Below are 12,446 nucleotides of genomic sequence, written 5' to 3' on the forward strand. Positions count from 1 at the left end.
TTTCCAAGATTGAGACAGGTGCCAAATTTCTGAACAAGAAGGAAGCACGCCATTCCAAAGTCTGCAATAATGATCAATCGAGTTGCGTCAAATGGCGCTACATTTTCTCATTTTTGTTACATTGTCTTTTCCTTCACGAAGACTGGCGAAATACCAAAGGAAAAGTGCACGAAATTATTTTCATCGGACACGCCCTTATTTGATTTAGCAATAAACATTCGCCATTTATACGTAATGTAGAATGAAAACCCCGATCCATTACTTAACAAGGTATGGTATTGCAAACTGCAGCAATTATAGAGCTCACTACTCTGCCGTGTGGCTGCATTGGACTAGTCTTCAGAGGCTCCCGTAAATCCCGAATGAAAAATAAAAAAATATAACTCGGTACTCACTGCAGTGAGTGGCAGAGAGAGCATTTTCTCGCCGACGAAAACCTAAAGTCACGGACGGACTGACAGACGGACGGACATGCCGAGCACAATAGGGCATTTTTCCATAAATGAGAAGATGCGCTAAAAATGGTACTGACAAACGCTGAGCCGTTATCATTTCGAAAGCACTCCAAAAATGTACTTTCTCTGATTCAATAATTATACTTTCACTCGCACTTCAATAGATTCATCATACTAGTATTTTTTTATCCCCCTTCCACCGTGGGGATAAAATCCACCTCATTCCAGTGTGATCATCACTAGGGTCTTAAGAGATTGTTTAAGACCGGAATCCCAGCAGCCAGTGGTTTAGGTGTTGTACTAAAGCTAAACGATAGACTTGAGTTTAGCTTCAATAATTTTTATAAGGAAATTGACGTACTTGGGGAAAATGATATTTTTGGGAATCAGCTGGCCAACTGAATTTGCACTCATTACGTTAGCGATAGAACGATGTAAGTTTTAACTCACTGATACGTAGTCAAGGGATCATTAGTATATTCTAGTAAGGTTTCTCCTTCGGCTGTTGTTCGCTTTTTTAACACGAATATCCTATCAACTTATTTATCATACAACCTATTTAACAACTGTCTAAAATAATTCAAGTCTAATTTGCAAATTTCGAGTTATTCTTGATTTATTCGTCAATAATTCCTTCCACAACATCGGAGCTTATTTCATTCGAGTTCAATCTTCAAATAAATGCAGGACGGAACAGGCAAACTTACTCTATTAATAAGAACTAAGAACCAAATAAAATGTTGAGCAACAGATTCAGTAATTTATTTAGTACAAAAATGAACACCAGTCCCACCGTAAGCTATTGAAGAGATAATTCGAAGACAGTCATCACAAACGGCTAAACCTTAACATTACGAAGAGCCAAGCTATCCGTTAAATAACAACAAATATTAAAATGTCTACCTAAATTTTGTCTGTGAACGTAAACAAATTCTGCGATAAAAGTTAAAATAAAAACGGCATACACGTCTCAACTAAAAGTACAACAGAATACATTCCAAATTTAATCCATGAAAACATCATAATAGATTTACACAGGAAGAATACCAATCAAATTCATGCTGCAAAACAGGGGCAACAGGAACACAGATTTGTAGTAATTACAAAATATTAGCCAAGTAAAAGAGCAACAGAGAGCATTTCAAGTACATCTTATCAGGAATGAACTTTGAGCTGCTCTATCTCTGATAAATTACTTATTCAGAGACAGAAAATTAAAAATATTAATTTTTATTGATATAGTGCGCATTTCGAAAAAATTGCATTCATGAAATAGAATCCCAGCAAATGCTTACGCTCATTAAAAAAATATACAACAAAACAATCTTCATACCTCTCAATCTTTATGTTCTAATGACACAGATCAAGACTGCCATTGCAAAATATATCAGGAGTACCAATAATGAAGGCTTACAGAACCCAATATCTTCAGTTATTACCAACTCCTTATGAGGATTCGCCACGGACCAATTAAGTTATCTCTTTCAAGAAAATCTTAGAATCACAACAAATCTGAGTTCAGTTTAAAAATTTACTTGCATTACGAAAAACAAATCAGAGAAATTTATTTTAGACTTCACTTTGCGATTGATACTTGAATCAATTTACAAGACCTCGAGGAACAATATTAGCCAATATTAAACGAAATTGTGGCGATGAAATGATTGCTATATATTGAACTTAAAGCCATGAATAGAACATCAAAATTAATATATTCCAGATTTATTAAGCAGAAAACGTTCAAAAGATAATGGCCGATAAACATTGCGCACAAATGAATTGTAACTCAAACGTCGATGTGAGTTACCAGTAAGTTAATCTTATTATCTATGTCTGGCGCCCATGATGTTGACCATCCTGCCGTTATATTTACTGCCGATGGCGTCCTGCAGTTGCGACACGAAGCTTTTAGCGGCCGTCTTGGTTTCTCCTATAAATTCTGTCTGGCGCCCATGATGTTAACCATCCTGCCGTTATATTTACTGCTGATGGCGTCCTGCAGTTGCAACACGAGGCTTTTAGCGGCCGTCTTGGTCTGCTGCAGCTTCTTGGTGAGCTGCTGCTGCTGCTCCTGCGCGTGCTGACGTCGCTGCTGCAGTGTAGCCAGCGTCGCAGGGCACACGACGCTGCGCTGCTCCAGCTTGCGTAGCGTCTCCGTTAGCCGGTCAACGTATCTGCGTTATGAGGTTATTAGTTCATATTAACATCTCGCACAACAAACAGCTTACACACAGCAACGTACTGCAACACACTGCAAGATACTGCAACATACCACATCATAAACAGCCTGCTCAGGACAATATCCTTGTACTCAATGAACCTTCACTGGAAGCAGTTATTATTTCATACTAATATCTCGCATCACTAACAACACTCACTACAATGTGTTCCTCGATGGACCTTCGTAGCAAGTTTTAGTTTGCTCTGGGAGATTACTGCAGCCAAGAACCTCGATTTACTTTTAGTGATAAACTGCATAACCGCTGCTGCATTGATGCCATTAATTTATTTTTATATAATAATTCTAAAAATCAGGCTTTTAGAACAAAAATTACGGTTATGTTCTTCCAACCGATGAGAATCATGTTATCTGCCTGCATAGTTTAATCTTATTTATACTGATGACTCATGTCATTATTTTCAGAGAGACTCATCTTATTCTCACCGGTGACACTCATCTTATTCTCACCGGTGAGACTCGCTGATCAGAAAGAGCTGCAGGATCTTGGGCGTGGTGAGATCTGCTATGATTTTCTGCACAAGCTTCAGCTGCGACTCAATCGTGCTGGCCGTGACCTAAAGATCAAAACATTGCTCAGAAAATTAGGTAAGCTCATAGTTAATTTAAGTTACTGACATGATTTATAAATATTTAAGCAAACTTTAAGTGGTTTTTAGCAAGTTATAACTGTCAATGTTCGCATGTTAAGCTCTGGAATCTATCCTCCCTCTAATATAGGCACATCATCCGCACATGTAACTCTTTTACAGAATATCAAACACGAGTAACAACATACACAAATGTTTTTTGCACGGCATTACTTATCTATTACTGATGCTGCGAGCTGTTCTCACCACCATAAAGGCCCTCCCCTTTAAGATCCACCTATCACCGTGTGTTGCAGCCTCCCTGCACCACCCACCACCATAGTGCAGCCCCTCTGCATCACCCACCACCATAGTGCACCACCCAACCCCCCACCACCCACCATCTGCAGGTTCTTGGGGGCGTCATCCCAGAGGTTGAGGGCGACGAGGCTCTCCTCGGCGCTCGTCATCTCCACGAGCCTGTACCCCAGGAACGCCTCTAGCTGTAAACAAAAAATAATTCTTAACGAGGATTTAGATAAATGTAAAATCAAAAAATATTGTTTGTACAAAGGAATTATAAGGGTTGACAAATGAAAACAAACATTCGTCAATTACTCAATTTGTACTTAAAAATGTAAAAATGTTGCCGATAGTAAATGGAAAAAATTTCAACACAATTCGTCTTGAAAATACATTAACTAGGAGATAATTTCTCAAATAAAAATAAATTATATTTTTCCAATTTTCACAGAAATAAGTATTTGGGACTGCATTAGACAAGAATTTTAAAGATTACATTGAACATTTGATAAACGAGGAAATGTAGAGAAATAGAAATATATCATCATTTTATGACTAAGAAAGTGGGTTTTATCAACTTGACCTGAAATGCACCAGGGTTATGTAGGAATAATTATACTATTTAATGCTACAAACATACTCGTTGGTTGTATTCCATTCCTTGGCGCCCTCACCTCATATAGGTTAGCGAGAATCCTAACCCTGGTTGAGGGGTTGAGAAGCAGTGATAAGGCTTCTGAACCTCTGGCCACTCCACCAGAAACTCCACTCGCCTCCACTGTAATGTCGGCCTGAAAACACAGAGTTGGTGCTTCAATTATAGCTCATCAAACTGATTTCATCTACACTAGTTATACTGAAAAGAAAATATCAGCACCGTCAAGTGGGGTGACTTTGGCCACCACTACAACAGAAAAAAGTAACAGCAAAACAAAATAATAAACGTTGGCCAAAGTCCAAAGTCACCCCAGTCACTTTGGCCGTCAACCCACTTGACGGCACTGAAAAATTCTGCAAGGGCTTTGTCTTTTTTATGTTTCGTGAAAATCATTCAGGAAACAGCCGTCTTTTATGGATTGACAATAAATTTAACACGGTTTGATTGATTTATCTCGTCTATCCGGATTCAATACAAGAAATTCTACATAATATTGAACTTTCGGGAACAAAAGAATTACTATTTTCTGTGAATGACAGCGTGATCGTTAGATATTCATTGTATAACAACAACATAAAGAAGACAATTATAATTAAACTATTAGACGTACGATGTCTGCAGCGCTCCAGTCGATCTGTTCTGCATCGCCCAGTTTGATGTCACTTGTTTGGTGGTCACCAAAATCTATTTCACCGCCGTCATTATCCCCAAAATCAATGGCACCATCTGCAATTTAAGAAACTTGATATTCCAACACAGAAGGTGGTTATTTTTATTAATATATATGCATAAAATTTTACCCTCAAGTTGAGTACAATAGTGGACTGCTTTAAAACACTCATGAAAAATAAGTAATCAGTTGCTTTCTGATTGAGCTATGTAACAACATTGCAGTGGATCCTGTAACTTACCTGCAGCACTGTTGCTTGTTAATTCAATGCCACCAGCATCGGCATCACCAAAGTCAATGCCACCAGCATCGGCATCACCAAAGTCAATGCCACCAGCATCGGCATCACCAAAGTCAATGCCACCAGCATCGGCATCACCCAAGGCGTCTCCCTTGCTTTGCTGTGTAGAACTAAGGAGGGAGTCCAAGGGGCTCTCAATAGACAGAGGCTCTTCGCCATGAAGGTATTGGTAGGTAGTCACATCTCCATGCTCTGGAGAAGACAAATTCATTAAGATTCAACACAAAATAATCATATACACTGGAATTAAAATAAAATAGCCTCATCCCTTCTATCCCAGATATTGCACGATTTAAGATGCTTACAGCAAACGCAACGGCTAATTACTTACAGTGCTTATTTTCTGAGAAGAGCAAAATTACACTTAGTATATGATTAAAAAGTAATAATAATTGATGGTACATCAAGAGAACACATATTGCTTTGTTCAATGCTAGAATGGAAGGAAAATGACACATTAAAAAGAGTACAAAATTTTGTCAACTAACCAGCAATGTAAAGCAGCATAGTTAGGCTGTCCTGGTATTTTCCATCACAAGTGAAAGCAACAAAAGAAAGGTAGAACTTAGCAGCACTTGACACTTCAGAAAAAGTTTGTCCTATACGCTTCAATTCAGCAGGCAGCTCTTTGAGCTGATCTATGAGTTCTCTCCTTACCTGAAAGAAAAAATTTTAAATCAGTCACAAAAAATAGTATACCTATATAAACAGAAATTCCTTTGGCTTGAATACTGACTTGTGGTACCTCAATGGCTTATACTAAAGGAGTTTGGTAACTATTATGATAAACAATGATGTTAACTCTAACCTTAAAAGAAAAAGGCATAAGATAATTTAAAAATTTTAATTAAATTTGGTAATAATTTGAAAAAATTACTTAGAATTATATCTAATAGCAGAAAGAGATATTCTTTATGGTTTTGACTTAAATAAGTTAAATAAATAAAAACTAACATCAATGCCCTCAATGCCCAGCTGCTTGCACTGTCTCTGGTAGGCCTTTTGTGAATTCTGCGCCATTTTGTGCAGGTCTGCTTCTCTTTTGTCACACTCCTGGAGTAATTAGATAAAGAGTTACTTTAATTTTGGAAACACTAGGAAACCAGAAAGAATTTAATGGTATTTGAAATAGAATTGAAAAGCTACATTTCTGTCACTACTAAAACCAACATATAAATATAAATAAAGTAAAACAATTTCAAATAGGAATTTTAGAAATTTTGAATATCTCTGTTCTTGTTCAAAATAAGCAATGCATGGAGGAGGAGAAACAAAGCAAAAATTTAATTAACTAGAATCAAGTTTTTTCATTAAATTTGTACAAGAAGTTGGAAATTTCTATGGTCTTACAATTTTGATTCCAACTTCAATAAAGACCAGGAAGATTAGATTTCTGATGACTTATATACCTGCTGAATTTGAGTGCAGCGACTCAACTGCCCCTGAATACCAGGTATTTCATGAGCAATATACTGATGCAGTAAATGGCCGCTCTCAGCAAGATATGCTCCACCTTTCTCGTACTGCTTCACCACAGCTTGCCAGTCCTATGATTCACATGAAAATTATGAATAAAAAGTTTTTTAAAATTAGACAAGAATGATATTTTTAATTTGTAAGTAGTCATTTTATTTTACAAGCTAATAGAGATAAACAAGGACATTTATTTTCATGAAGCCTTGTGACACAAAATACAGTTCTCAGTTCCATTTAATTTGGCAAACTGAGAACAGAACATTAGAAGCATATAAGAATCTCAAAAATTCAACAAGAGAACTATTGTATTTAATGATTACATTATTACTGGGTAGTTCTAGAATCCTTTTAGAACTACTAAAGCAAATTGACTGAATTGAAAACAGACCTTCATTCGTTGTGATGTGTACCATCCCAATATATTTTTGGAGTCAGCTTCTGTTTGTTTGAGAATTTTTACAATTTTTAAACAGTGAAAGTAGTTGATATCTGAGGAATGAGAAAATCTCATATAAAAATAAGAAAATATGTAGAGTACAGCTAGAGAGCAAAGTACATACAAGCATAAATACACATGTACATGATACATAACTTGCATTTGAGCTAAAAGGCCATTTTTAATTCTCGGAACAAAATACATTATGCATTTAAATTTCTTTTGAGTTCATGTAATAATGATAATCAAGAACAAAATAATGGACTAAATAAATGTTTAAATTAAGGATATTTTCAATTTATTGCAAAATTTCATCATAATTTTCAAGTAGAATAAGCAACAAAAATTCAAATAACATTGAGAGCATCATTTTTTTTCATTATTTATACACAAATGAATTAAAATTTATCCTTGAAATAAAAAGAATAAAGTTTAGGGAATATTAGTTTTAATGAAAAAATAAACTACTTACATGTTCCTGACAGAAGTTTAAGAATTTCAGGATGTTCTGGCATGTCTTGAATGGCTGCATTAATTTGCTCTCGGACAACCCGTGTAGTCTCTGCCCAGTCTTTCTTGGCATGCTGACGTGATACTATGAAGTGCACCAGCTTGTTTAGATGTATATCAATGGGAAGCTCTTCAACCTGTCAAAAAATTGTCATTAGCACAAATAAATACATTGATCATTCATTAATTTAAAAGTAATCTTACACATTAACCTCAATGAGTGAAAATAAAATTTACTCAGCAAAAAATTACTAAGCTGATAAACTCCAAGTCTTGAGAAACAAGCAGCAAAAAGTAGGAACAGATTCAAGCCAGCCAAAGGAAATACTCACCTTGCATCATGAAGCCCAAGCTATAGGTAATTAGTAGTGTCATCAAGTAGCTAAAATGTATGCAGGTTATCTTTCATTCTATCCAGTCTTGTAATGCACTGAATACTCTGGCTAGACCAATGACAGTTTATAAATGATAGTAACTACATGCAATACATGTTGACATTTTAATGTGGATGCAATTTATAAACATGACCTCATGACTGCATTGAACCAGTACAAACGACAATTTTATGAAAGTTTCTATATATTGAAAGTATAATATTTGATGCTGGATGAAAATTTTAAATTTATTGAAAAATCATCTAATAACGATTTGCTAAATTCAGAATCTAGACTATAAAATAAAAATTCAGATGATATTTTTAAAACACAAAAATTAAAAAATGTCAGGAAAACTCTAGTCATTGCTTGTAACTGGCAAGGGTTATATCTACCATATTAAGCTGTAACTTAAAGCTTTCCTGCACTTTTAGAGCTGCAAAATTCCTGCTAGAACATAGATAAATTATCTCCTGTTTAGGCTGTTTAACTGCTAATGAAACTGCATGATTGGGCTGCAAAATCCCACATTTATAAAAATTGGTCACTTCAGATTTTCAGAAGTTCAGAGCAGCAAGATTTCATTTTCAAGTAGCAAAATTTCAATCTAGGCTTGAAAGGCACCATATTCCATGATAATTGACAATGGTAGAAGAGCAATGCTCAATAGAAATACCTACAAATACTTTAAGGCTAATTTTAGAAAGACATACTTTTTAGCCATAAACCATATTAAAATATGTCTACAAAAAAACTAAATCTAATAATCTAAAAGCATACATTGATGTCAAGAGTCAGAAGATTTCTATAGATATACTTGTACTAACAAATTTTTTAGATATGATAAAAATCATAAAAACATAGTATAAATTAGTGTTCAGCTATGAAATTTCACAATTAATGAAATGTAGAGTTAAATTAATCCTGTCTTTAAATGAAAGGGTTAGGTTAAGTAATGTGGATTACTCATACGGTAGTCATACCTTAATAACCATATTATCATGAGGATCATGAGGATGTATCTTATAGGGTAAACGCGGTATATTCCGACATCGTAGGTAATTCCGTCACCTATCCAGCTTTTCCTTTATATTAAGCTTTGTTTTAGTTCCATGCGTTCATTGATGGTTGAAATGGTGACGTCATACATTTGCGTGTCGAAATACTGCAAAAACACTAGGTCTTGGCCAATGCTGACGCATAGTGAAGTGTTTTGAGAGTCATGTGAAGGCAACAGAACTTACGTAATGCATACGTTTTTTTAATAGTTTTTCATTTCTCGATGCGTCCCTAATGTGTCGGAATATACCGCGTTTACCCTTACATGACATGACATGACATGACATGACATGATTTTTTTCTTATACGTTCACATTATTACAAACCCTATGATACCTAGGTATGTAAATTAATATAATATATAAGCTGTCCACAATGGCACAATCCACATGACATAACCTACCTAGGCTAGTACATCGGCCATTACCTAGTCGTTACCAGTTTACCACTTACCAGTGTGTTTATTATTACGGTATTACCTATTACCTAATAGTCTAATACCTATATATACTTATTAGCTATACTATTTTGGATTGCCCGGCAGGCTGGCCATAAACAAATAAACCGTGTTAATTAATCTGCGTTAATAGAACCCAATAATTCACAGTAACAGTGCATTAATGATGATTATTATTATAAAAATAGAAACGTTGTCAAAACTTACTTCTTCATCCATAATGACGATGGTGCTTCAAGGACGATGATTATGTACTTATTTTAGAAGATAGTAACGACGGTTCACTGAAAGTATTCTGATTGGCAAAACAATTTGGAACCGCGACCTCTTCAGTCTTCAGAGTTCAGTCTTCTCTCTGTATCACAGTCACTCGAATATCCACTAAATTTCTTGGTCGCAGTTCCACAACTTCCACGCAAGTCTTCTTCTTCTTCTATCTGCTTTCTGAGGACTTGGTTCTTCACCACTCGCCTCACGTCTGGACAGGCAGCAAGGGTTTGGCCGCACAAACCTGAGGGCAAAGGCCCTGTCTCTTATACACATCTAGATGTGTATAAGAGACAGCTATACNTGGGGAGAGGAGATTACATCAGAATTAGGTATGATACTATGTTGCTTCTCAATTCCACCCAGATATTGTTTAGATGCAACACCTTGCAAGTGGACTGCAGATTCAGGTCTCTTGCCTGGGTTCTGGTTTTGGCAGCCAGTTGCTTTTCTCTTAACTGATTGGGATACAGTAGCTTTAAGCTGTGTATTTGAAAGAGCTGGTAAAGAAAGATCTTGAATGTAATCAAATACTTCTCCCATATCATTAACATTCTGATCTTCAAAGATAGACTCATCTGCCCAACTTGTCATAGAACTGCCTGGCAATGGCCACATTGGGCTCTCACTATCTGACAAATCAGGTCTCTGAGTCAAAGAGTCAAAACTTTTTATCTCAACCGAAGATTCAATCTGGCTATGACTAGCACTGGCAATAGGCTTGCCTTTATTTCCCTCAATACTGGAAACTAACTCTTCACCAACTGAGGCTCCAATTCCAAGTATATCAACATCTGACTGCACTGATCTACTAGTGCCAACTGTAGCCATCTGCGTTTCTGTTTGCCCGGCTGAGGTCGAAGACATCCTACAGAGCTCCTCAATCATGTCTCCCACTTGAGTTCCCTTCAGTCCTTTGGCCACTTCACTATCAAATACGTCTGTTAACTCCGCAAGCCCCGGTGAATTAGAATCCATGTTCTTATCCTACCCCGCGTATTTCTTATGAAGTCAAACAAATAATCTTATTTCCCCAAAAATAAACTTTTAATACTATTTCCGATGATTTATACTCACGATTTCCTTATATGAAATTATTTCACGAAACGAAACACACCATACGTCTTACCACTTTGACGGTTCGAACGGGAATGTTCCACGCAAGTCGAATTTGTGAACGTGAATCGGAACTGACATCCGCGCAGCAGGATCAAAAAATACTCCAGTTTTCTGGGGAATGTGCGGGACATTTACTATGAATATGAACTCTGATGAGAATAGAACCGTTCAACACAGGTGTGGTAAGGAGCAGGGAAGATATTTAGTGCGTGAGACTAGTCATTAAGGATACGTGGTCGTGATGTGTGCCACAGTGGGTGGCATGCCATTCACAGATGTGTGAAGTAATACATGCTCTCTCGACTGGGTAGTGAATTGAACTGACTCTTAATTTAAAACCGACACGCACGCGAACTGTACGAGTTCTGTACGAACTTGTATTAGAAATTATAACAAGTGGTAATTCCACTTTCTTGGCAATAATTATTGATTGATTTTCGCTTTCAGTGCATCATTCTTAAAAAACTTAGATTTGGATCAGTTTGTGAATTAAAAACCTAGAAACCTATCTGGAACCTCAAAAACCTAGATCTGAGTTTATAAACCTAGCGCTGGCAGCACTGGGCTACTACCTGAAGAGAGAAACTTGGTATTATTATTTGCTTCTAAAAAGAGTACGATTATGAGCCACGATAAATAGGTTAAATTTGCCTAAAAAGTCTATATACGCATTCGCTCATTATCGCCTGCCATTAGTTCGGAGTTATAATGTTCACAGTTTTCAGCAGTTTTCTGCGACTGTATATCTGCCACTTCCCAAAAAATCAACATCTCTGACACGTAAAAATGAATTTTGAGTTCACAATATACGTCTACTTATACCGGGAATAACACATTTCACAATTAATGAACCAATAGAAGAAATACATTAAGGATGCCAGCCGGAAGGGACTGCTTCTCCCAAATTCATTTCGTACTCCTTTCCGTAGTCAGGCAATTTAGAGAGCATAGTTATAGTAGCCCAAGAAGTAAAGTGATTTAGGACATATGAGACCTGAATCTACGGACACTACTAGAGATTGACTCATTTCAAGGCTAAGAGATTGACTCATTTCAAGGCTACCTTAACCACAACGCGGCCTTCTTCAAACTTACACCTACGTCCTACGCCACCTCAACCGAAACTTAACCGAACCAAACCTAATCTCATTGGCATTTGGAATCGACTTAAGGTGGCGAGACGGTATAAGTAAGTAGTTAGAGTGGTTCATTGGCTGCGAGACGGGAGAAAGTGGGCTGAGTATTGAAGTAAGGAGGCATTGAAGTTATTCGGTGAAGTTTGTCCTAGGCCTTGCATTTCATAACATAACATAGTGATGTCGGCGCTGAAGTGTAGGCCTGATGTGGCCTGTCGCCGATTCTTTTCCTTTTCGTGCCTTGTTCATAGATCTAAACTCATGTCATTTGACCGGATCTTTTCATGACTGACGATAGTTTGAAGTAGCTACTAGACTTCCACCGGGTTCGATAAGGAGCTAGGCATTTCAAATCTGAACATATATTTTTCCATAGCTTTATCTAGTCTGTTCTTGAACGCGTTCATACTTGGAGCT

General features: G+C 36.8%; 1 protein-coding gene across 3 annotated transcripts; it reads right to left on the minus strand.

The window, feature by feature from the left end:
- Positions 1-1,201: 1,201 nt before the first annotated feature.
- On the minus strand, positions 1,202-10,017 carry LOC108678462 (CDK5 regulatory subunit-associated protein 3). 3 transcript variants are annotated; one of them, XM_018166885.1, is made up of 13 exons: positions 9,715-10,017; positions 7,580-7,754; positions 7,060-7,160; positions 6,605-6,742; positions 6,150-6,248; positions 5,684-5,852; positions 5,274-5,387; positions 5,136-5,243; positions 4,835-4,950; positions 4,241-4,357; positions 3,665-3,766; positions 3,145-3,251; positions 1,202-2,629 (listed from the first exon to the last, which is right to left on the minus strand). In XM_018166885.1, exons 1-13 carry the CDS (start codon positions 9,724-9,726, stop codon positions 2,386-2,388), a joined length of 1,602 nt encoding a protein of 533 aa, XP_018022374.1. In that variant the 5' UTR covers positions 9,727-10,017; the 3' UTR covers positions 1,202-2,385. The 3 variants fall into 3 exon arrangements, with proteins under 3 accessions (XP_018022374.1, XP_018022375.1, XP_018022373.1); XM_018166886.1 differs by having other exon boundaries at positions 5,136-5,168; positions 5,229-5,387; XM_018166884.1 differs by having other exon boundaries at positions 5,136-5,387.
- Positions 10,018-12,446: the final 2,429 nt, after the last annotated feature.

Source organism: Hyalella azteca, unplaced genomic scaffold (assembly GCF_000764305.2).
Source record: "Hyalella azteca isolate HAZT.00-mixed unplaced genomic scaffold, Hazt_2.0.2 contig3121, whole genome shotgun sequence".
In the NCBI taxonomy this organism is placed as follows: domain Eukaryota; kingdom Metazoa; phylum Arthropoda; class Malacostraca; order Amphipoda; family Hyalellidae; genus Hyalella; species Hyalella azteca.